This window comes from Rana temporaria, chromosome 4 (genome assembly GCF_905171775.1).
Source record: "Rana temporaria chromosome 4, aRanTem1.1, whole genome shotgun sequence".
Classification (NCBI taxonomy): domain Eukaryota; kingdom Metazoa; phylum Chordata; class Amphibia; order Anura; family Ranidae; genus Rana; species Rana temporaria.
Window position 1 is genome coordinate 216849281 of NC_053492.1, and position 27060 is coordinate 216876340.

At 42.2% G+C, this 27060-nt stretch overlaps 1 protein-coding gene across 2 annotated transcripts in view; it reads right to left on the reverse strand.

Moving 5' to 3' along the window:
* HMGCLL1 (3-hydroxymethyl-3-methylglutaryl-CoA lyase like 1) overlaps positions 1-27060 on the reverse strand; it is a 95041-nt gene that overhangs the window by 24444 nt on the left and 43537 nt on the right. For both annotated transcript variants that reach the window (XM_040349850.1, XM_040349849.1), the window contains exons 7-9: positions 14443-14506; positions 13973-14161; positions 915-1040 (exon numbers count right to left, since the gene is read on the reverse strand). In XM_040349850.1, the coding sequence (XP_040205784.1) occupies positions 915-1040; positions 13973-14161; positions 14443-14506 (379 nt within the window). The remainder of the gene's footprint in view (positions 1-914; positions 1041-13972; positions 14162-14442; positions 14507-27060) is intronic.

The window sequence follows — 27060 nt, forward strand, 5'->3', positions numbered from 1 at the left end:
CCAAACAAGTAACCCACCACTCCTGGCTGCAGCAGAGAGGAGGACTCACCACCCAGGAACCGTAGTAGATGGTTTAGCTAGCAGAGCTGCTTCCTGCAGAGTGTGTCTGTCGATCTGTGCTCTCCAAAGCTGGGATCGAAGGCTGTTTGTGGGGCTGCTATTTTTGTCAATCTTTCAGACTGCTCAGTCAGCAGCGTGTATCTGGGATCCAGCCTGCCGCTCAGTCGGCAGTTGATCGAAGATCACAGGAAAAAAATAAAAGCAAAAAAATAAATAAATTCAAAGCTGAATTTGAGATAAAGCTTCCAGGCCTATGGGCCTGAAGGGAGCCATGTCTTCTCCTTAACTAGGCAGAAAAAAACTGACCTGCGAGATGCAGAGAGAGAGGGTTATACCCAGAGGGCCCGCCCCCTGGCTGGGCTGTAGGGTGTGTATGATGTGGTTAAACATTTACCAAAAGTTTCTGCCTAGTCACTCCTAAAGGAAGGCTAATACCCACTTTGTCAAGATTAAGATTTAAGAGAAAAAAGTAATTTAAAACTACTCACGACTAAAATGAATTGTCGGGTCCTGGCAATACAGATAAAAGTCATTGAAAAAAACAAAATGGGTTCCCCACACAGTCCATTACCAGGCCCTTTGGGTCTGGTATGAATATTAAGGGGAACCCCCAAATTGTTTTATTTTTTTTTACTGCCTGACATTATTGATCATACACTGTATAGCCATGACCATATGTGATCAATGACATCACTCAAAAACCCTAGCTGCTTTGTTTACAAATAGAAACAGGCTGGGGATAAGAATTGTTGTGTAGCAGCAAATGTTTGTTTGTTTTTTTATAACTCCTGCCTGATGGAACAGAAATATAGTAAATCATAAAAAAAATAAGCAAAATATGCTCAAAGTATTACCGTGTGAATACCAAGTCCATTTAGCATGTAAAGCACATCTTCTGTTGCAACATTTCCAGTTGAACCTTTTGCATAAGGACATCCACCGAGACCAGATACTGCACAGTCCACAACACTAACTCCCATCTGCCAGAGACAAATATATGAGCATCAGATAAACAGACGATTTCATGTAACATAATGGCATCCAAAGAAAAAATATACAAGCAAATACCCATTCCCAGCAGCTGGCTCAACATGAAGTTATCAACTACCGGTCACATGAACAAAGTTTGAGGATTGCAAACATTTATTTTATGCATTTTATATCAAACCAAATTAGTAGAAATTTGCCCAAGATTCACCCAGTGAAAAATGTTCTTAAAGTGGATTTAAACCCACATTTTTTATTTACCGTATTTATCGGGGTATTGCGCGCTCCGGCGTATAGCGCGCACCCCTAAAGTGGACCCGCATTCCTGTAAAAAAATGTTTTAGTACTTAAAGTTTTGGTTTCTTGCGCTGCGTCCATCGGCGGCCTCGTCGGGTCCGGCGTCCATCTGCGGCTTCGGTGGTGTCCTCCTCGTCGGGTCTGGCGTCCTTCTGCGGTGTCCTCCCCGCTCGATTCCTGGTTCCCGCGCTGAGTTTGAACTACTTTGCTGGCATATACCGAGCGCAGTACACTCGTGTATGGTCTGGCAGGCTCGGCTCCTCTCGCGGTCACGTCCTGTGCATCCTGTACGTCCAGGACGTGACTGCGAGAGAACCCAAGCCTGCCCGACTATACACGAGTGTACTGCGCTCGTTATATGCCGGCGCAGTAGTTCAAACTCGCCACGGGAAGCGGGTATCGGCGTGTATCGTGCAACCACAAATGAATTTCAGGGCAAAAAAGTGTGCGGTATACGCCGATAAATACGGTATTTATTTTGATATCACCATCGGTATAAGATTTCCTATCATCTGTGCCCAGTCTTGCCACACAGAGTTAATCCAGCTCTGAGCAATCCTCATTTATTGTTCAGTGAAATAAAATGGACTTACAGAGAAAAACCTTAGTCCGTTCCGCCCCCTTGCTGTGATTGATTTGGTTATTTACATATCTCATGCACTAGCTTCAGACAGGCATTATTTTTTAATTCCCACCCCTTTTCTGAAGTCATGTGGTTACTTGTCTGGATTTTGACTGGATGTTAGTGATCATAGCGGAATTTAGTGTAAGGGGAGTGTAGAGGTGGGCAGGGAGTCTACTGACATCACGACTCCACCCACCGAGCTCCAAACAACAGATCCACCCACATAATCAGCAGTTTTTCAGTTCTTATAACAGACAGAGGGGAGTCAATTGACAGGTAAGGATACATGCATGAGGCATCTATATCCTTATAGATCAGCACTATTGCAGTAGTTTAGAAAGGATGAGAGTGGGTTTACATCCACTTTAAGTAGGAAAGGATATTTAATGTAAGATGCACCCTATGGAAAGTGTAAATCTATGCTCACTTTTTCATTATTCTTACATTCTATTAATTGCTTTTTCACTCAAGTTCATCTGGTTGTCAAATGATTGCATCCCCCCGGGGTTGCCCCCATATGTGAGAGTGCAGCCCCCTCTTGTGCTGATACCAGCTCACGTGCTATTTAGTGCTTTGGATGTTTCACTCAAAGAGCAAGGGCCTCCTTCTATAGCGCCACTACCCTAACAGTAGTGGGCTCTTGAACACCTCAGGTGGCCAGCAAGGGGTGCTGGCAATGGGAGAGCTTATGTACCACTAACCTGCCCTCTGTGGGGGGAAAGTAAGTGTAAATAAGTTTTTATTAACTGTTTTTTGGGTTCCCTCTGACCTATAGCCAGTTCAGCATGTGTGCAGGTAAGAAAAATAACAAAATAAACATACAACATTGTTTGAAAAATTATGGAAGTGGCTTTCACGGGCAAGGCTTCAAGGGCATAGGGGACTCTGGTGAAGGAGATTTCCATGACATCACTGCCCATATTTAGCATGGGATTGAGTGGTTTAATCAGTGTGGAAAGAGGGACTCATGTTCCTTCTTTAAAGCTGCCAATGCTGGATCAAAACCTTCATGACCCCTGTGGACATCAGTATAACCTGGAAGATAAATGTTAGATACATTTAGCTTATAAAGTATTTTTTACTATAATGTTTTTTTTTCAAATTTTTCCTACCCACAGGCATGGGAAACTGGTTTGGTGTCTGAGGGAACCCTAAAACCTTTGCACCAGGGTGGAGGCAACCACTTACTTTCCCAATATAAGTACCAACTACCGTATTTATCTGTCTATAGCGGGCACCGGCGTATAGCGTGCACCCCTAATGTAGAAAGGAAATTCCTGGGAAAAAAATGAATTACTTACAGTTTTGGTGTCTTGCCCGGCATCCATCGGTGGCCTTGTCCAGTCTGGCGTCCATCTGCGGCCCTGGTGGTGTCCTCCGCGCTTCTCCCGTGCTTTTCTTGAGCCGATCCCCGCTTCCCGCCCTGTGGTTGAACACCGCCGCCGACATATACCGAGCGCAGTACACTCGGGCACGCTCGGCCACGCTTGGCTCCTCTCGCATAAAGGCTAGGAGGTGGCACAGGGCGTGACCGCGAGTGGAACCGAGCCTGGCCGAGTATACCTGAGTGTACTGCGCTCGGTATATGTCGGCGGCGGCATTCAAACACAGCGCGGGAAGCGGGTATCTATTTAAGGGATTTAAGGGTAAAAAAATGCACGGTATACGCCGATAAATACGGTAAGTGCTACATAAACCTCCTTGCTGGTATCCCTTATGTGAAAAGCACATGTGCATATCTGCATTGAGCACCAGTACTATGGAAGGGGGCTCCCATTTTTTTTAGGGGACTGCTGCTTAAGGCACAAGCACCTTGGAGAGATACTGTCAACTGAATCACCTGCATTGTAAATACTATTTAGTACAGATATTGTAAAGTCAAAACCAATGGGTTCAATCCCATCCTCTTTATATATCTCCTATACTCCAGTGGTGAGGTCCTTACTGTAGTTTGCATTTCTGCTCCCCACCACAAGGCCATAATGAAGGTATAGCCTATGCAGCTGTTCTTCCTGAGTTATTTGTATACTCTATGTAGAATTATTAAGAAACTGCATAGCACCGTCATTTTACTTGTTCATGGCCATGACTGTTGGGAACAGCAGGGCACCCTGTTTGGGGAAATCTCCCTGGCAGAGAGATAAAAAGTGGGCAAATAGGGACTAGTTATTCTATTTTTCTTCTTTGTTTTAAGTTATCAGTTTCCATAACAACTCTGTTTTGACACCTAGCACAACTGACCTCACCAAGTTAACACAAGAAACCATAAACATGCTTTCAACATCTGTCATACAGTATGAGCTTCAACATTTATAGAATCTACTTTTTCGAGTTAAGCAAACTATGAATGCCATCCATCCAATTCTATTGTAGTATACTGTACAGTATATTGTGACAATAGTGAGGCCTGGACGCCTGCTAAACTGAGTCAGGAACACTGGTATTCCCTTATTCTTTTAAAATTTGCCACGGTGTGAAACAAGTTAGATTGAAATCTAATTCTGTTTAAAGGAGCAGCATGGAATTGATTTCCATATCCCCCCAATGACTAAAAATTTTAATTTTCTAATACAGCTTACCTGTAAAATCCTTTTCCTTTTCTTCATCAAGCCAGAGGATCTATACTGCTGCCTGCAGCACACTACACCCGAAGGTGGCATCCTCGTAACCTCTCACATCTACCTGGTAGAATTTAGTAAATGTATAGACCGAAGACCAAGTAGCAGCCTTACAGATCTGAGCCATGGAGGCCTGGTGATGCACTGCCCATGAAGCACCAACTGCTCTAGTCGAGTGTGCTTTCACCTAAAAAGGAAGGATCTTCTTTTCTAAACCATAGGCCTGAATAATGACTTGTCGAATCCACCTTGCAATCGTGGATTTTGATGCTGCCTGGCCCTTCTTTGAGCCTTGTGGCAGAATGAATAGACAATAAGTCTTCATTATATGAGCCGTAGCTTGCAGATAAACCTTTACCGCACTTACAACATATAGAGAGTGTAGACTCTCTTCCTACGCAGACTGCGGATCTGGAAAGAAAGATGTTAGGACTATATCTTGGTTTAGATAAAAACCTGAAACCCCCTTTGGTAAGAAATTCGGGTGAGGCCACAGCACCACCCGGTTTTCATGAATAATCATATATGGTTCTTTACACGAAAGAGCCACCAATTCCGATACCCTCCTAGCTGAGGATATGGCTACAAGAAAAAACAGTTTCTGTGTCAACAGACTTAGAGAGACCTGGTGTAAAGGTTCAAAAGGTAGCTTCTGTAAAACAGACAACACCAAATTCAAATCCCATGGGCACACAGAAACTTAATCATCGGATTCAACTGCAGTGCACCCTGAACAAAGGCCCTGACTAGGGAATGAGAGGCAAGCGGTCTTTGGTCAAGGCCAACTTTATATTTAAGCCCAACTGAAGAAAGGCAAGAATCCTATTAATGGCAAACTTCCTAGGATGCCACTTTCTGGGTATACACCAGGAAACATATGCCTTCTAGATTCTGTAGTAGATGAGCCTGGAGGCCAACTTCCTAGCATTAACCAGAGTGGATAGGACTGGCCCTGAGAGCACATGTTTCCTCAGAATGTGGGTCTCGACAGCCAAACTGTCAAATTTAGGCTTTGTAAAGGCAGGATGGAATATTAGACCCTGAGACAGTAGGTCTGGGCGTAATGGAAGAACCCAAGGTCTTCTTACTGCCATCCTTACGACTTCTGCATACCAGGGTCTCCTGGGCCAAGCCGGGCGACCAAAATCACAGACTTTCATTCCTTCTTGACTCTCTGAAGGAATCGTGGGAGGAGCAGTACTGGAGGGAACGCATAAATCAGGAAATACTGATCCCATGAGATTGTCAGGGCATCTGAGCCTTGAGCATAGGGATCTCTTGTTCTTGACACAAAGCTGTCCAGTTTTGCGTTGAACCTGGAAGCCAACAGGTCCACATCTGGGGTTCCCCAATTTTGACATATGATTTGAAACATGTCGGGGTGTAGAGACCATTCTCCTGGACTCAATTGCTGGCGGCTTAAAAAACAATGAAGACCGCAGATAGGCAAGGAAAATTCCTTTTTTCAGATTGAGGACCCAGCCTAGGTACTCTAAATATTCCACATTGTGGCCCAAGCGTGCGGTGGACTGATCTATGATCTATGATCAACAGATCATCCAGGTAGGCTGTTACCGCTATGCCTCGTGCCCTTAGTTTTGCTAGGGCCAGGGCCAGTATTTTCGTGAACACTCAAGGTGCCGTAGCCAGCCTGAAAGGAAGGGCCACAAACTGAAAGTGGCGCTGATCCACCGCAAACCTTAGAAACCTTTGGCATGCTGGAAATATTGGCAAATGTAAAAAATGCATTTCTGATGTCTATTGATGCCAGGAATTTTCCTCCCTGAAAGGTGGAAACAACTGAATGGACAGACGAAAGGAAGGAGCGAATGTTCAGAAACTGATTCAGACTTTTGAGATCTAGGATAGGTCTGACATCCCAGTTTGGTTTTGAAACCGTAAACAGGTTTGAATAGAATCCTGACCCCTGATCCTCTGGGGCTAACTCCAAGATTACCCCTTGGGACAGAAGGTGTTCCAAGACCAATAGTAAAGGCCTTATTTTTTCTGGATCTTTGTCAATTCTTGATCTCAGAAAACGGGGTGGTGGAAGTTTTCTGAACTCTAGCTTGTAGCCTGATGACACTGTGGCGAAGACCAAGTTGTCCTGAACCTTGTTCCGCCAGGCATTTGCAAAATGCAGCAGCCTTCCCCCCACTCAGCCGAGCGGGGGCATCCCTTCATAAGGAAGTTTTGGGGGTCTGTTTAGACCTTGAACCCCAAGTTCTTTTTTGCCCTTGGGCTTGGCTCTGGGCTTTTCCCCTGTTAGACTGGGGAGGCCGTCGCCACTGTCTGGAGACTGAGTTTCCAGGGGCTGGAGAAAGTATGTTTAAATGAGGGACGCTTACTCTTTTTCTTAACCGGCAATAGAGTAGACTTTCCTCCGGTAGTCTTTTGGATGTATTTATCAAGGTAATCTCCAAACAGGCATTCTCCCTCAAAGGGGTACGCTGCCAAATATTTCTTGCAGGAAGCCTCGGTCTCCCAATGTTTTAACCAAAGGGACCTGCACATGTGTACCTGCAGGAGATTCAAGCGAGATGCTTGTTAAACAGAGTCCATAATCGCATCAATCGCAAAGCACAAGGCCTTAGGAAGGTCCTCATAAACCTCAATCTAGTCCTTTACTTCACATTCTATTCACTTCCACTTCCCATACTCCTCATATATTCCTCACCACCTTTCATGGTGCAAGGTGCTTATCTCCATTCTCTACACTTCTATGCCACACGTGAGATTCTCACATTATATTATATATATATATATTTCTATAGACCCTGGAGTCATGCACCTCTACTCAATACATACAGAGGTTCCTATCCACTTGAATGTTGTGTGCGCCTGCACGCTGCCTGCAGTTTGCCCACCTCAGCTCCCGGGACAAGCTACTATACGGCCCCTCGGTTGGATTACACCATATGCTCTGTTTACCTGTTCCATGTAAGTTATATGGGATTGGACTTCCTTTCCTAGTTACCACATACATATACATATTACTTCTTTTGAGATTTTTATTTAACTTATTGGTCTTTTTTAGACATATTGAAGCATTCGCCCCTGAAGTGTGGTATTGTACCATTAAACACGTCGAGCCTTATGAAATGCGGTCATGACTTCAAACCATCATGTTTTTTTTACATCTTCATGGTTTTAACAACTACTACTTTCATACTCAATACATGGAGCATCATACCTTAACCACCAGCTTGTGTTTTGACACCAATGCAATATATGCGTTTACATATATCCAATGTATCCATGTTCTGTATATCATTTTACTCTGCATGTATGTATCATGTGTTAGATATACTCTTTGATAATAAAGTGCTTTTATACCGCTACACAATATGGTCTGTCATATGCCTCATATAATGTCACAAACTTTTCCTCCTATAGTCCTCATAAACCTCAATCTCTTCTGTAGGGAGGAGGTTAATCATCTGCTTAATTTGTTCCTTGAGGAACTGAAATACACCAATGGCTGTAACTGCAGGTTCTACTACAGCCCCAGTCATGGCAGAGGAGGCTTTTAATAGGGACTCCAGCTTTTTATCAGTTGGATCCTTAAAACCATGCACGTTGTCTAAAGGACAGGTCAGGTTTTTGTTTGCACAAGAAATACCTGCATCAATAGCAGGTACCCCCCATTTCTTGGTGAAACCTTCCTCTATAAGATAAAGGAGGGAGAACTGCTTATGAGGAGAAAAGAGTTTATCTGGGTGAACCAGTCACCATACATCAGTTTATCCAGCAAGGCATGAACTTGAAAGACGCATGCAGCCTGTGGGGATTTCCAGGATCCCAAAAAGGAAACAGAGCGCCTAGAAGCTTCAACAGGAGGCAATTTGTACGTGGCATGCACCATCTCTGCATAATATTGCACCTGCATCTTTAGCGACAAAGAAGTCACAGGAAACCTCTCATCCTCTGGAGTCCTCAGACGGTACATGATCCTCGTCTCCAGAGAGGAATTTTTCACACTCAGAAGGCTCATCTGAAAAGAGAGCCAGAGCAGATGAAGGGGATCTATCCCGTTTTCTGCTATCTCTCAAGGAGGTTTGCGACAATATTAGCAATCCTTCCCTCCAGGCCATCCAAAGCAACGTTTAAAGCGTTCTCAGTGACGTATACAGGAGCTGCCATATTAGAAGCTGCAAAACCAGACAGGGGTTCATCCGGTGAGGCTGCTATCAGACTGACAGAGGGGGATGGTAAATTACAGGCAAGCTCAGAATCCTTAGCCGTACGTGGGGATTTTCTGGTGCCTCTTTTACTCGCCCTAGACCCTCTTCTCGGGGACATAGTCCTTTCTGCAAAGCAAAGGTACTATCGACAAATACAAATGCAAACACTGCTGTGCTATAGTCTTACAATACACACAAATATCAGCTCACTGCACAACCTGATGCCGAGTAGGAGTCTTAGGTTTGCCTGGTTCAATCCGCCCACAGCTCTGTGTCCATGCCGCTTACAGAAGGCTCTGGCGTGCTGGGCTTTTAAACCAGCCTCTTGGCGCCTGCACACAGGTATCCTTCATTGCGCACGGGCACTAGCAACCACTTTTGGCCCTCCCCCTTCCATTTCTCTATTCTGACAGAAAAGCATGCTCCCGGTGCACGCACGTACTGCTGTCATGGTGGCGCCTAGGAGATTACTGGGGGGCATCTTGTGGACCCCTGTATGCATATATTAGCAGAGCCTGCAGCGAAAGGAGGTGAGTAAGGATGAGCCGAACACCTCCCTGTTCGGTTCGCATCAGAACTTGCGAACACACCAAATGTTCGTGTGAACTTTAGAACCCCATTAAAGTCTATGGGACTTGAACATTTGAAATCTAAAGTGTTCATTTTAAAGGCTAATATGCAAGTTATTGTCCTAAAAAGTGTTTGGGGACCTGGGTCCTGGCCCAGGAAACACGTATCAATGCAAAAAAAGTTTTAAAAACGGCCCTTTTTTTTAGGAGCAGTGAATTTAATAATGCTAAAAGTAAAACAATAAAAGTGTAATATTACTTTACATTTTGTACCTAGGGGGGGGGTGTAAAGTCAGCATGTAAAAGCGCATGTTTCCCGTACATAAAACTGTCCCTGCACAAAGTGTAATTTCTGAAAGAAAAAAAGGCATTTAAAACCGGCTTTGCGGCTCTAATGAATGAATGTCGGCTCTGGCATTCAGAGATGATTCATTCATAAAAAAATAAAAATGTGGGGGTCCCCCAAATTCCATTAACAGGCCCTTCAGGTCTGATATGGATATTAAGGGAAACCCCGCCGTCAATTTAAAAAAAAATTACGTGGGGTTCCCCCCAAATATCCATACCAGACCCTTCAGGTCTGGTGTGGATTTTAAGGGGAACTCCACCCCAAATTAAAAAAAAAATGGCGTGGAGTTCCCCCAAAAATCCACACCAGACCCTTATCCGAGCAGGTTAACCTGGCCGGCCGCAGAAAATAGGGGGGGACAGAGTGCGGCCTCTCCTGAACCGCACCAGGCCACATGCCCTCAACATGGGGAGGATGTCCCCATGTTGATGGGGACAAGGGCCTCATCCCCACAACCCTTGCCCGGTGGTTGTGGGGGTCTGCGGGCGGGGGGCTTATCAGAATCTGGAAGACCCCTTTAACAAAGGGGACCCCCAGATCCTGGCCCCCCCTGTGTGAATTTGTAATGGGGTACACTGTACCTCTACCATTTCACGAAGGAAGTGTAAATAGTTAAAAAAAAAACACAGACACCGTAGAAAAAAATCCTTTATTAATATAAAAAAAAAAATCCAGCGGTGGTAATCCACTCTCAATGCGGCTCCCTGCTCCAACATTGTCTTCTATCCAGCGACGGATGATCTCTCCAGCGACGGGTGATCAGCGGTCCAGTCCAGCGATGAGAAGATCCATCCGTCCAGAGCGCAGCAGGCGAGCTCCACTCTCCGCTGGACACAGCCCAGCGGAATGACGCGCTGGAGCTTTGACATTTCTTATATAGGGGAAGCGGCCACCCATCATAGGGGGGGCCAGGATCTGGGGGTCCCCTTTGTTAAAGGGGTCTTCCAGATTCTGATAAGCCCCCCGCCCACAGACTCCCACAACCACTGGGCAAGGGTTGTGGGGATGAGGCCCTTGTCCCCATCAACATGGGGACATCCTCCCCATGTTGAGGGCATGTGACCTGGTGCGGTTCAGGAGAGGGGGCCACACTCTGTCCCCCCTCTTTTCTGCGGCTGGCCAGGTTAACATGTTCGGATAAGGGTCTGGTGTGGATTTTTGGGGGAACTCCACGCCATTTTTTTTTTTAATTTGGGTTGGAGTTCCCCTTAAAATCCACACCAGACCTGAATGGTCTGGTATGGATATTTGGGGGGAACCCCACGTTATTTTTTTTTTAAATTGACAGCGGGGTTCCCCTTAATAACCATTTCAGACCTGAATGGCCTGTTAATGGAATTTGGGGGGACCCCCACGCTTTTTTTTTATTGTTTATGAATGAATCATCTCTGAATTGCCAGAGCCGACAATTCATTAGAGCCGCAAAGCCGGTTTTAAATGCCTTTTTTTCTTTCAGAAATGACACTTTGTGCAGGGACAGTTCTATGTACGGGAAACATGCGCTTTTTCACATGCTGACTTTACACCCCCCTAGGTATGAAATTTAAAGTAATATTACACTTTTATTGTTTCACTTTTAGCATTATTAAATTCACTGCTCCTGAAAAAACGGCCGTTTAAAAAAAAAATTTGCATTGATACATGTTTCCTGGACCAGGACCCAGGTCCCCAAACACTTTTTAGGACAATAACTTGCATATTAGCCTTTAAAATTAACACTTTAGAGTTCTCCCATAGACTTTAACAGGGTGTTCCGCGGCTTTTCGAATTTGCCGTGAACACCCCTAATTGTTCGTTGTTCGCCGAAAAGGCGAACAGGCAATGTTCGAGTCGAACATAAGTTCGACTCGAACTCGAAGCTCATCCCTAGAGGTGAGTGATGTTATATTTGACCAACTTCACTGAGCATGTTATCCTGGAAGGCTATGTAAGAAAACACCAGGTTTTGCACTTACTTCCTCCAGTGGTGAGAACCAGGAAAGACATCCTACTCCAAAGAAGATAATACATAAATAATAATTATCTTCTTATTACCTGATCCACGCCGCAGGAAAGCTACTAAAAGTAGTTCCAGCTTTCACCCATCACGGCGGGCAAGTTGTGCCAACCTTCAGGTTTACCAAGGGTTTTATTAGAGAAAACCTCATACCTGGACCTGTAGAAGACTCTGCCAGAAACTTTTCGTGTCACAGATGTATTAATACACCAAAGTCTGGATCCCAGAGCCCAGACCTCCGCAGAGAGACATTACAGGCAAACCTCGTTTCTTCTTACACGAGGCCCGGGTACCAACCATCTTAGGCTTTTGATATCAGCCCAAGGAATGGATCCGGTTATAGCTCCTAGGTCTCTGCAGCCAGACCATCAAAAGAGCATTTTTCTTCTTAGCACATGTTGAACGTGACCAGCCACCTTAACACTGGTGAAAAAACTGAGGTACTGTCTATTTGGGAGGGGTTATATAGGGGAGGAACTCAATTTTAATTGGGTTTGCCAGTGTCCAATCACCTGTGGTGACTACATAACCCATTAAGTAATTAAGGCTCTGTGTCCCGTGATGTATGATCAAGAAATGTATAAATAGAGGATGGATGGGTGATTGAAAGGTCCACCCTCTCCTTTCATAAATGTTATCTAAGACACAATTGCATGAAACTGATCTTATAACTGCCATCTTTAATGTATCTCAGACAAACTGTGTTTTTAAGGGATTTTGTTACTTTAAGAAAACAAAAAGGTTTAGACTGGTATGGAGTGCGGGCAGGCCTGCACATAGCTCCAGCAGCTTTTCTTATCCTACATTGCATTTAGATGAATGCAGGGCCATTCTGACAAGGCTAAGATTGGTACTTCCCTACAGTGCTTAAATTTGCTCACGTCATCTGGTTTCCTGGACATCCCTATTGACCAATGAGCAGGGCTTTTTTTCAGGGGAACTTGTTGGAACTCAGTTCCACCACCTGTGGCTCAGACCCTTTGGTGCCTGCTCACCACAATCTCTTGTAAACACAGAAGTCTGGATTCTGTGTTTACAAGTGACAGCTCTGTATGTAATGCAATCCTGGTATTTAATAACCCTTTAGGACCCTCCTACTGTTCTTGAAATTTGATTTACCACACCCACTATTTATTTGGAGGGTATGTGTAGGGGGAGATGTTTTGTGGTTAAGTTCCAGAACCTATTATTTGAGAAAAAATTCCCTGCCAATGAGGCAATGCCAATGAGCTGATATGGAGTGTGATTTGTATAAATGTTTTAGTATTGTGTTTTGTAAAGTGGTGTTTAAGCCATTGCAGTGTTTTGGAGAAACATTTGCTCTCATGGTATGCAGCCTAAACATTTGAAAAGCCTGTGTCTTCTACACAGGAAGTCTTCCTATTGAGTATAACATGACTTGATTGGGGGCAGTGCATGGGGCTGAGGTGATTCAGAATGAGGCTTGCTGTGTGTAGATTTTCTTGGTTTATCCTAGGGATTTCACAAATTAGGAATGTTTTGTGACCATCAGCAGAGTGTTTGTGTGTAAATATGGATTCTCACTCATGTTTCTTGATCTTTTACATGGGCCTATGTGAATAAGGAAAGGGGACAGGGACACAAGTTCATCTACTACTGAGCTTTGCCTGTCATAATGCACCAGCATTTGAGCTAAGCAATAGGTTAAAGCTACTGTAGGTACTGTATATGTAGGCTTCTCTGGATGTTTGCACTTCATTCCTGTCAACTTTTCTTGTGTAATTTTCTAAAGCCAAAAATGTTTTATAGGTTTCTGTCCTCACCTTCCCTGTGTAAAGAGGAAGAGAGGGGATAAGAGATCCAGCGCCATGCACGGCTGCATCTCTTCTCCCTTCTCATCTCTTCTCCCTTCTCCCTTCAATGGCTCCTACTGCTGACTCGATCAGCAGTAGGAGCCATTGACTTCTGCTGCTGTCATTAAAATGCAGTGAATAGGAAGCGGAGGGCAGTGCTGGGTGTCTATGGAGTGTGGCTCGATAGACACATGCATCTTGGGAGTGAGCATGCATTGTGTACCCCCATAGCAAGCAGCTTGAGGTAAGTTCACCGGTGGGGGAATCCAGAAGAGGAGGTTTGGGGCCGCTCTGTGCAATACTATTGCACAGAGCAGGTGAGTATACCATGTTTATTATTTTAGTTTAAAAAAAAAAAACTTTAGTATCACATTATGTTCTGGTTTGGAAAATTATATCTGTGTTAATATTGTCATCTTTTGTTTTAGGTATATTGACAGTAAAGGCTGATCTTATGACTTGGAATGCTTTACCTGCAATGCTGTAAGAATATTAGCCAGAGCTTGGCCATAGGTGTCGTGACAGTGGACAGCCAGAGCATGAACTGGAATCTCTTTTATCACAGCTTCAAGCATTTTCTTAGTGCTACCAGGGGTTCCAACTCCAATAGTATCTCCAAGTGAAATCTCATAGCAGCCCATGCTGTACAATCGTTTTGATACCTAAGTAACATATAATAAATACATACAGCCTTAAAAATTCTTAATTTTAAACAAAGGAAGCAGTATTACTTTTTTTCCATCAATTATAGGCTAACATGAAACTTCACTATTGCAGACCTACACAACAAAGTTGACTATGTAGATATTAAGTTATTAATATTTTCTATTTTTTACTGTATAACAATAAAAAAAAAAAAGCGTCCAGTTAATCTCTGCACTAGCAATGTAGTTGCAAACCCAAAAAAATAATAATAGTAAACGTAATAGTAAAAGTTTCTTACTTCTGCCACTTTACGAGCTTCAATATTTCCTTCATAAGGACAGCCTAATGCACAAGACACATATCTGTAAATAAAAATATGCAGTGTTTAGCTGTCAGATCCTAATGTATAAACATAAGCATGATGGCCCCATATACTTCATTCTTATTACCATTCATTTGTTTGCATATTCAGTAAGCTTGGTAGGCACTATTGACAAGATTGTGTTCCGCAATTGAAATTTGATGCAGGTCTCAATATGACGTTTAATGTCAAGTATTTTGGTACATTAAAATGTTTTTCATTACAATATTTCCATTTGTTTCTGGTTGAAATGTTTATTATTGACATCCGGGTAGAACACTGAATCTTTTCTAAGAGCCTTTCCACTTCCAAAAGGCGACATTGTATAACACGTTTATTATCTATATGAAACTTTTTATCAGCTTTGTAATGTAATGCTGTCTGCTATTTCGGCATACGTGCTATAGATGATTTATAATGTAACTCATCTCCTGTTTTATTTCCAAAAGAAAAAAATATTTATAAGATGCAGTATCACAAATTATCAACAAAAACCAACACTGCTAGAAAACTGTTCAGCTATTGTAGATGGCCTAAAATGAATTCACAGGCTTTTGCATCTTTCTTTCTAATTATGTGTCCCACTTGTCATCTCTTTTAAACTAGTTTCCATAAGGACAATGCCCTTTCCAAAATAGCCCTGGAGCCCACTATAACTAAAGCAAACCAACCTGCTAGCCAGCATCCGTTTTGCAAGGTTAAGAAGAGACAATTTACAGTAATGATGTTTGCTAACAATGGTACACTTTTATACCTGAAATAGTTTCACCTGATTGGTTAATTTGGTTTGTCCCTAATTTATTATATGTCATTATACAGCACCATCAATGTTAACAGTGCTTTACATATATTGAACATTTACTTCAGTCCCTGCCCTCAAGTAGCTTACAATCTAAGGTCCCTCATGCATGCACACAGAAGACAATTAACTTATCAGCATGTAATTGGAATGTGGGAGGAAAGTGCATGGAATAATGCAAACTCCATGCAGATGGTGTGCTGATTGGGATTAGAACCAAGGGCCCTTTTGTTATAAGATGAAAGTGCTAACCACTAAAGCAGGGTACACACTACAAGTTTTCTTTTTGTGCAATCCAGCGGGTTGCATGAAAACTAACTGTCAGGTTCGGTTGGAGACACTGTGCTAACCATCGATCTCCACCGCTGAGCTGTTATGTTCTGACAGGGGGGCTCCCGTGGTGCCCCTGCCAGATCACTCCGATCTGTTGTTGGCTGAGAGCGTGATCAGGAGTCGGTTGGCTGCTGGTTTTTCACGGCCAGCTTCTGTCAGACAGACCGAAATACACATAGGTCCCCCCAATATCCAAACCAGACCCCTAACTGAGCACACAACCTGGCAGGCCGCAGGGAAAGAGGGGGGACCAGAGAGCGCCCCCATCCTGAACCGTACCAGGCCACACGCCTTCAACATGGGGAGGGCAACTCCAAAGTACCCTCCCCATGTTGAGAGTATGTGGCCTGGTACGGTTCAGCAGGGGAGATGCTCTCTAATCTCTTTTCCTGCGGCCAGCCAGGTTGTGTGCTCAGATAAGGGTCTGGTATGGATATGTTCGGCTAATTCTTAATTCACTTGGCTGAAAAAAAACAATCAGGTGTTTTATCCTATTGCCCTGTACACATGATCGGAATTTCCATCGGGATAAACTCCAGCGGATTTTTCTGACGGAATTCCGTTCAAGCTGTCTTGCATACATGTCACACCAAAGTCCAAAATGCGGTGATGTACAACACTACGACAAGCCGAGAAAAATTAAGTTCAATGCTTCCGAGCATGCGTCGCCTTGATTCTGAGCATGCGTGTTTTTTTCTCCGTCAGAGTTCCATACAGACGAATGGAATTTCCGATAGAATTTTTTTTCATCGGAAAAAAAGAGAACATGTTCTCTTTCTAAGTCCATCTGACTTTTTCCATCGGAAATTCCGATCGTGTGTACAAGGCATTAGTCAATTGAAGCATGTTTCAGTTGGTTTTTCCAAAAGACTCTATATTTGTTTATTATAGGTATTTATATAGCACTGGCAATTTACCTAGAACTTCATATATATATTGTACATTTACATCAGTCCCTGCCCTCAAGGAGCTTACAATCTAAGGTCTCTAACTGGAAAAGAGAGGTACACACACCATAGAGTTGAGGAAAAACAAACAATTTATTGTCTTCACAGTCAGAAGAGCAGTACAGGACAAAATGTAGATGCGTTTCACACTCAGATCACGTGCTTATTTATAACAAGGGAAGAATCAAGAGCAAGCTATTTCAATATACAACCACACAGCTGCACACATGTGTCAATCTATACTCTTAACCCCCTACTGCCGACCATCTTAACAAAATTATTTCAAATCATTAATTGATAGAGAAACATTACCAGAAATCATGTCCTATACAAGGATTATTCTAAATAAATATAAGAAAATAATTAGTTTTTCACAAAATAGGAAAAATAAAAAAAATTGCAAATAAAAAAAATGAGAAAAAATATTCACTTATAAAGTGAAAATAAATGAAGAATATATAAGAATACAGATATATCTATAATTTATATTCTTATATATAGTATTCTTATTTTTTTTTTTCATTTACTTTATAGCCTGTGGTAAATGTAAAGTATGTGGTCATGCTAGAAACAATTTCAGGAGGCATTCCGCTTTTTATTCAGCGATAAGGCCCCTTTCACACTTGGGCGTTTTTCGAGCGTTATTCAAGCAAAGCCTCACCTGCAATCCCAATGTGCTGGTAAAGCACTGCTAAGACCCTTACGTTTTAGGGCGTTTTTGCAGTGCCTCAGTGTGAAAGGGTAAGGCGTTTTTTTAACGCTTTCAATTCATTTCAATAGAGAGGAGCGTTTTTGGAGTGTTTTTTTGCACCCAAAAGCTGCTCCAAAGATGCTGCTTGCAGGACTTTTCTCAACTCACTGCCACTGGAATGCCTCAGTGTGAAAGGGTAAGGCCCCTTTCACACTGGAACGGGGGGCGCGGTGGCGGTATAGCGCCGCTAAAAATAGCGGCGCTATACTGTCGGATTTGCAATGGGATTCGGCCGATAGCGGTGCAGTATTAACCCCCGCTAGCGGCCGATAAAGGGTTAATAACGCCCGCAATCCGCCTCTGCAGAGGCACATTGCGGGCGGTATTACCACGGTTTCCCATTGTTTTAAATGAGAAGGAGCAGTATACATACCGCTCCTCTCACCGCTCCAAAGATTCTGCTTGCAGGAGATTTTTTTCTCTCCTGCCAGCGCATCGCCTCAGTGTGAAAGCCCTCTGGCTTTCACATTGAGGTTGCTGGGCAGGAGTTTTTCAGGCGGTATAGCAGCACTATTTTTAGCGCTGTACCGCCTGAAAAACTCCTCAGTGTGAAAGGGGTCTCAGGCGTTTTTACAGCGCTTTCAATTCATTTCAATGGAGAGGGGCGTTTTTGGAGCGTTTTTTTCAGTGCCCAAAAGCTGCTCCAAAGATGCTGCTTGCAGGACTCAGTGTGAAAGGGTCCATTGAGATGCATGAAGAGTGTTTTATGAGTGTTTTAATAGCGCTATTTTTAACGCTAAAATGCTGTAAAAATGCTTCAGTGTGAAAGGGGTCTAACAGGATGTGACTATGAGATAACATCTCATTACCTGTAATTACCACATTGTATATGTACTGGTTTGCCCTGCAGACTAATGTATATAAGACAGACTAAATGCATTCTTAAAAAGAGAATTAGGGAGCATGTGCAAAATATCCTTAAGGCATATAGGTAGCATAGTGTTTCAGAGTATTACTGTTTAGGCGGTTCCATGCAAGATATCCATCCTCACTACAATTGGGGTGTGGAGAGGGTACTCCCAGCTTGGTTTAAATAGTCAGGGTTCTTTCTTGGAGAGAGATAACATGGATTTATACTTTAAATATTATGTTTCCTGAAGGCTTAAACATTGAACATCAACTGTTTTATTAGTGATTACTAAATGATGTGACAAAATGGGTTAATGTGTAGCTTTAATATTATAATTTTCTATATTAAGTTGTTAAAGGAGTTGTAAAGGTTCGTTTTTATTTTCTAAATAGGTTCCTTCAAGCTAGTGCATTGTTGGGTCACTTACCTTTTCCTTCGATTTCCCTTCTAAATGTTTTTTTTCTTTGCTTTCTTTGTCTAAATTTCTCACTTCCTGTTCCTCCTCAGTAAGCTATTCAGTGAGCTGTTCTGGCTGACTAACCACCGCTCCAATGATGGTGGCAAGTTTACTGAGGAGATACAGGAAATTCAAACAAAGAAAAAAAAAATATTTAGAAGGGAAATCGAAGGAAAAGGTAAGTGAACCAGCAATGCACTAGCTTAAAGGAACCTACCATAATTAGAAAAAAAAAAAAAAACCTTTAGAAGCCCCTTTGATGGTTTTAAAAATTAAAAATAATTTACAATTGTATGTTCGTTTAATATCAGTCCTCCTCCAAATTTATCGATAAGATGGATATGCCAATCAAGAGAGTTTTTTTTTTTATTTCTAATGATTTGGCTAATATTCCAATATAAGTGTTAATTCGTTTTTGACTTGTCAAGGGTTAAATGTACAGACAAATATTCCACTGACAGCTAATTGTCAGTGGAATAGGCATAATAACTGATAACATTAAGCAGTTTAAACAAAATATTTTTTTATGTTTTAGCCCCAAAAAAATCAAATCGCCAATTGTGTTTTGCCTATGGTGAAAGAAGGGTTAACTGCACATATGGATATTTTGATGTCAGCAGGTTTAACGCGATTTCGTAACCAGACATATTGGTTTATAAGGTGTTAAAATGAGGAGGAGATGGATATTTAAAATCCATTGCCGAGCCATCCAGCCACCCCCTATGATAAAGTTGGATGTGACGAAATGCGGCGACCTGTGGCTATGCGGCAATCAGATATGATGTCAGGACGTTGAGTTAGGAAGTGATAGTGGCCGCTTTGATCCATAATGGATGTGAGGCACTGTAACACCTGACAGTGATTTTAATATAGGCGTGTTTGTGTCAGGGAAGAAACTGGAGAAGAACTGGCAGATATGCCAATATCCGTTATGGCCGCGCTAATCCGCGCATGCGCATTAGCAATCAGCGAATGCACATTAGCAATGGCTATCATTTGTACACAAACATGATAATTGCCAGTGATTTGCTGGCCTATTTAAGGCCAGCAAAACATAAGGCTCGTGCCTGCGGGACCTGTGGTCTCGATGTCTGCCAGTGTCCCGTGATCGTGTCATGGAGCGGCTGAACGGAGAGATGCCTATATAAACAAGGCATTTCCCTGTTCTGCCCAGTGACAGGACAGTGATCTACTGCTCCCTATCATTGGGAGCAGTGATCATTGTCGTGTCACACATTGCCCAGCCCCCTCAGAGTTAGAATCACTCCCTAGGACACACTTAACCCCTTCATTTCCCCCTAGTGTTTAACCCCCTTCCCTACCAGTGTCATTTACACAGTAATCAGTGCATTTTTATAGCACTGATTGCTGTAAAAATGACAATGGTCCCAAAATAGTGTCAAAAGTGTCTGCCATAATGTCGCAGTCTCGATAAAAATCGCTGATCGCCGCCATTACTAATAAAAAAAAAATAATATAAATGCTATAAACCTATCCCCTATATTGTAGACACTATAACTTTTGGGCAAACCAATTAATATATGCTTATTGCGATTTTTTTTTTTTTTACCCAAAATATGTAGAAGAATAAATATCGGCCCAAACTGAGAAAGAAATTAGTTTTTTTATATATTTTTGGGGGATATTTATTATAGCAAAAATTAAAAAATATTGATTTTTTTTAAAAATTGTCACTCTTTTTTTGTTTATAGCGCAAAAAAATTAAAACCGCAGAGGTGATCAAATACCACCAATTTGTGGGGAAAAAAAGGACGTCGATTTTGTTTGGGTGCAACATTGCATGACCACGCAATTGTCAGTTAAATCAACGCAGTGCCGAGTCGCAAAAAGTGCTCTAGTCAGGAAGGGGGTAAATTCTTCCGGGGCTGAAGTGGTTAAACAAAAATGGGTACCTTAAGGTTTTACACTATTGGAGGCGTTTTTTCTATTTCCTCTACATGTGGTTATCCATATGAGATCTGGATGGAAATTGGAACTCTAAAGCCCCATACACACTATCAGTTTTCCTGCAGGTTTTTCTCTTCAGGTTTACCAAAACAAAATTGAAACTCTTATGCCGCGTACACGCAACCATTTTTAATGGTCTAGAAAAACAATGTTTTTTTTTCAACCCGATTCTTGTCAAGCCTGCCTTGCCTACACACAATCATGAAAAAAATGCTCTAGCAAAGTGCGGTGACGCACAACACGTACAACGGCATTATAAAGGGGAAGTTCCATTCGGATGGCGCCACCCTTGGCTTTTGCTGATTTTGTGTTAGTAAAAGTTTGGTGAAAGACGATTCACGCTTTTCAGTCTACATGCTTTTCAGTCTGTTACAGCGCGACGAATGTGCTATCTCCATTACGAACGCTAGTTTTACTAGAACGAGCGCTCCCGTCTCAAAACTTGCTTCTGAGCATTCATGTTTTTTTCACGTCGTTAAAGCCTACACACGACCTTTTTTCACGATGTGAAAAATGACAACGTGAAAAATGACGTGAAAAAATAGAGTATGTGCTAAATTTTTAATGCCCATTTTTCACGTCATGAAAAATGCTCTGGAGCCCACACACAATCGTTTTTAATGACAAACGGTCGTGTGTACACGGCATTAAGGTTTCACCTCATATTAGATGGTTTTGGTAAACCTGAAGAGAAAAACCTGTAGGAAAACTGATGGTGTGTATGGGGCTTATGGCATTTCTTATATAAAAATATAAGCATTTTTTTGCTAGTCATGAGAATTAATGGCAATACCATCTTATGAGTGTTATTCTAAGGCCCTGTACACACGATCGGACCAAACCGATGAAAACAGACTGAAGTTCAGTTTCATCGGTCCAAACCGACCGTGTGTGGGCCCCATTGGTCAGTTATTCTTCGGTCCAAAAATTTTGAACTTTAAAAGCTTTAAAATTCAACCGATGGACGCCTAACCGATAGGTCAAAACCGATGGTTAGTACGCAAAAGCATCGGTTCCAAACCCGCGCATGCTCAGAATCAAGTCGACGAATGCTTGGAAGCATTTAACTTCATTTTTCTCTGCACGTTGTTGTGTTTTACGTCACCGCGTTGGACTCGATCGGTTTTTGAACTGATGGTGTGTAGGCACATCAGACCATCAGTCTGCTTTATCGGTTAACCGATGAAAACGGTCCTTTGGACCGTTCTCATCGGATGGACCGACCGTGTGTATGCGGCCTTAAAGGAGAGGAACCTGCACAAACACTGTGGTGGTGGATATGTGGTGTACGATTTCAAAGTCAAAAGAAGTGAAACATTATTTTATCACACCTTTATGGACTTTGGGCCAGATTCACGTAGCCCGGGCGCAGCGTAACGTAACCGATTTAGGTTACACCGCCGCAAATTTTCTGTCTAAGTGCCCGATCCACAAAGCACTTACCTGGAAATTTGCTGCGGTGTATCCTAAATCCGCCCGGCGCAAGGCGGGCCAATTCAAATGGGGCGGGTACCATTTAAATTAGGCCGGCTCTTGCGCCGAACGTACTGCGCATGCTCCCGACGCAAATTTCCCGGCGTGCTTTGCGCAAAATTATGACGCGCCGACGTTTTGTGAATCGCGACGTGAAAAAAAGACTTGCGCCGGGAATTTTTTTTTAAAAAAAAAAATTCAAAAGCGACGCGGGAAAGACGGGGATATACTTTTACATGGTGTAGTAAGTTTACACTTTGTAAAAGGTGCTCTATCTTTGCGACGGCAAACTAACACTTGCGGCGACGTAACGATGGGAAAAAGTTTCGTGGATCGCCGTAACTGCTAATTTGCATACCCGACGCTGGTTTACGACGCAAACTCCCCCCAGCGGCGGTCGTGGTACTGCATCCTAAGATCCGACAGTGTAAAACTATTACACCTGTCGGATCTTAGGGATATCTATGCGTAACTGATTCTATGAATCAGTCGCATAGATAGAAACAGGGATACGACGGCATATCAGCAGATACGCCGTCGTATCCCTTTTGTGAATCTGGCCCATTATTTTTTTATTTTGAATTTACTTTTTTTAAACTTACTCAGAGAATATTTCTGATTTTTGTTTTATTTGTGTGCTACTGTGGAGTATTATTTGATTATTACTTGTAACCACTTCAACACCGGAAGAATTCACCCTCCTTAATGACCAGGCCATTTTTTTGCAATAGGGCACTGCTTCACTTTAACTGACAATTGTGTGGTCGCGTGATGCTGTACCCAAACAAATATTACTTTTTTTTTTACCCACGAATAGATCTTTAGTTTGGTGGTATTTGATCACCTCTGCAGATTTTATTTTTTGCGCTATAAACAAAAAAGACCAACAATTTAAAAAAAAAATGTCATCAGTTTAGGCCAATATATATTAGTTTACTGTACACATTCTTGGTAAAAAAATTGCAATAGGTGTAAATTGATTGGTTTGTGCAAACATTTTCACATTTATAAACTACGGGATAAATTAGGGGCCTTTTATTTTATTTTTTAGCAGGACTGAGACATTGCGGAGGACGAATCAGACCCCAAATTACACTTTTTGGGGACCAGTGACATTATGTCATTGATCAGAGCTATAAAAATGCCCTGATGAATATAAAAATTACACTGGCAGGGAAGGGGTTAACACTATGGGGGCGATCAAAGGGTTAAGTGTGTTCCCTGGGTGTGTTCTAACTGTTGGGGGGGTGGGAATACTGAAACATGACATAGATCATTGTTCCCGATTACTGGGAACAGTAGATTTGTCGTGTCATCTGGCAGAATTGCCTTGTATACATAGGCAATTCCCCATTCACCGGTGGACACCGAGTCCCACGCCCGCAATCTTCCTGGCACGGACCGACGTAAAGGTCATTGGTTCCTGCAGGAGAGACGACCTGCTGCAGTATGTCTGCATGAGCTGGTCAACTAGTGGTTAATGATTCACGTTAGTACCAATACCAGAATATTAGTACCAATTCTTGTTCATATTTCTACTAGTGTATGCCCAGCTTAATTTAAAGAAGAGTTTTGCCTATACATACACATATTCAATTAACAGTTACACTCTAGTTAACCAATTCCATAGGGGATTATATCGTGACCAGACTGAGACTAAACACTAGTCATGCAAGTTTAAAGCTATGAATATGTGCCCATATAATGAAATATGGTAGGCATGGTGAAATGATAGACATGTGTTTTCAGAATATGTTTTATAAACATTTCCCATAAATGACTCCTCTTTATTCCTACATTTTCAGCAAAACCAAGGACAGTATAAAAGAGCAGATGGCCCACATGGTGAAAACGTGTTGTTTTTTAAAAGGCCTCAGAAACATATTGTATACAATAGTAAGAATACAGATTAAAGACCTGGACTTGCTCCAGAAAGTGTAAACAGCCCTTTATCCTTAATAGCGGGACACACAGAGCGTGAGCTCGAAAGTATGAGTTATGAGACACAAAACACGTACATTTTAAAAATAGAAAAAGTGGCCACAACTAGTTGGAGATTAAAATAAATGTTATATAGATGCTCATATGTATGTAATTGTGAAATACAGAAGGAATGTATTGCAATATGACACAGAAAAATATTAACTTCATATATTAAGAAAAATATAAGCAAATTTTTGATTTCCAAAATATTAACTTCATATATTAAGAAAAATGTAAGCGAACTTTTGATTTCCAAAATATTAACTTCATATATTAAGAAAAATGTAAGCGAACTTTTGATTTCCATGTGTATTAATGTCAGCCTTCCTGTAGATGTCACTCTAGTGCTTAGCAATAAATGTCTATAGAATTATCAATATGGTGTTAATAGCTAAAATTTGCAGCAGTGTGCCATACTTTTATGTCAATAAACCTTTAACTACAGTATATAAGTCACTTGTACTGCTTTCTCCAAATTACAGATACAGATGATTTTAGTCTTTCAAAATTTAAAAATACAAGTGAGAATTTTAAATAAAGTTCTTTCTATTAGATAATGAGTTCTAAGAGAATTATGAACAAATACGTACTAAGGTCCCCTTTACGAAAGAACATATTTGCTGGTTAGACACTACATTTTCTACTTGTCTTTACTATCCTGTTGTGAGTCAAGTAATGCTCCGTACACACGATCAGAATTTCCGATGGAAAAAGTTCGCCAGACTTTCCGACCGTGTGTATGCCCCATCTGACTTTTTTCATCAGAAATTCCGAGGAATTCCGTCGGAGTTTAGATAGAGAACATGTTCTCTTTTACTCCGATGGAATTCTGTCGGAATTCCGATGTGATTTTGGTCGGTCAAAAGTCCGACCGTGTGTACGGGGCTTAAGTTTCTCCTCTGCAATCCCAAAAAAGGAAGTCAGGAGACGCCTGAAAAAATGTAAGAAGTCGTAGCAGATATTCCTCTGGAATTGACACCCTTAAACATTAGAATATTGCTGTAAAGTTAAAGTTGGCAAATAATTGCAGTGAATTAAACTGTCTATGGAAATCTACCATAAACGTTTTTTACCAATTCCAGGTTTAAAGAAACCCTTTGTTAAAAACTAGGGTGTAAATGTCACCCAGATCATCTTTACTGCAGTTCCAATAAATTGCATTAAAACGAAGAAGTCTAAGGCTTCATTTACATTAGCACATATCCAATGTAGCACAATTTCCAATGCGAGCATGACTTTAATGTGACTTTTGGTGTGATTTTGATTCGACTCTACATCCTATGGATCAAAGTTGCATCAAAAGTCGCACCAAGGTAGTGTATGTAATTTTTCAAAGTCGCACATATTTGAACGGGTACCATTGAAAAGAACGGGATGCAACTTGTCATGCAACTTTGATGTCCAAAGTTGCATGACCCATCGCATAAATGTGAATGGAGCCTTAGAAATACTGTGATCAGATTGCCATAGTTAAAGTTGATGGAAGGCCCTTAAATTGCTTCAAAGTTGAAAAGTTTAACCCTCTCCCAGTGTCCCACCTTCTAGTGTATAGTAAGCTGGCACAGTTCAAGATCTGATGAGTGTAAAGGGCATGGCATATGGTCTGATGTGTGTAGATGAAACAGTATAGGGATTTATGAGGGTGGAAAGCACACTACTAGGTCTGATGAGGGTAAAGGGCACAGCACAGGGTCTGATGTGGGCAGAGGGCACATTACAGACACAGTTTATGGCAAGCAGGCACATTACAGGGTTAATGTGGGTAAAGGACATATTACAGGGTCTGATAAGGGTGGAGGGCTTAGTACAGGTTCCTACAAGGGCAGAATGTACAATAAAAGAGTCTTATACGGACAGAGGGTACAGTACAGGGTATGATAAGGTTAGAGGGCTTAGTACAGGTTCTTACAAGGGCAGAGAGAGAGAGAGAGAGAGAGAGAGAGAGAGAGAGAGAGACTTGTAAAGTGCAACACATGAGAAACTGAATCGCCTCTGGGCGCTGTTACTGGGCGCTGCACAATACAAGAATCGTATAGGGGCAGAGGGCACAGTACAGGGTCTGATAACGTTGGAAGGCTTAGTACAGGTTCTTACAAAGGCAGAGTGCACAATACAAGAATCTTATACGGGCAAAGGGCACAGTCCAGGGTCTGATAAGGGTAGAGAGCACAATACCGGTACATATACCGGTACAGTGTATGACTAGCTGGCACAGCACAGGGTCTTATAAGTGTTGAAGGCACATTACAGGTACAGTGCATGGTAAGTCGGTACAGTAAAGGTTCTGATTAAGGTAGAAGGACAATGAAGATAAAGTTTATACTACATTGGTACAGTAGAGGGTATGATGAGGACACAGTACAGGTACAATAAATAGTAAGCTAGTGATGTACAGAGTATAAGGATCTGTCTATTAAATTCTTAATAGTCTTAACTTAGAGGCCCACGTTGGTTCTGTTTTCTCTTTAGAGTACAAGAAGGATTGGGCATAATGCAAGGACAGTCTATAGTAAGCTTGCACAGTACAGGTACATTATATGGTAAGTTGTCATGGACAATAGAGGGTATAATGAGGCTAGATGAGTCAGCAGGACAGGAAGGCATGGATGACAGGCAGGGAAGATGTTACTATTCCAGGCTGATGAGGCAGCACACACAGCCATCCCTCCAATGCACACACTGATCTTGACCAGGATCAACAATGCCACCAGATATGGCATTTGTGCCATGCACCCTTTCCAGCTCGTTACCTGGAAGCCCCCATGGTTCCTGTTCCTTCTACTTCCCAGTCTTTATGGTAGACTGCTGCCACTGGCACACAGCCCATGTCCCTGATCTTTCCTGCAATTCTCCAGAGTAAAGCCCTAAAGCCTTTGGTGACCTCATAAAAGAGCACTCTAGCAATGAGAAGGAAAGCATAAGCAGATGAGGGGTGTGCACCTAGGGACCATGTCTGCATTCTGCAAATTACTTGAACCTGTACCTACCCAGTGG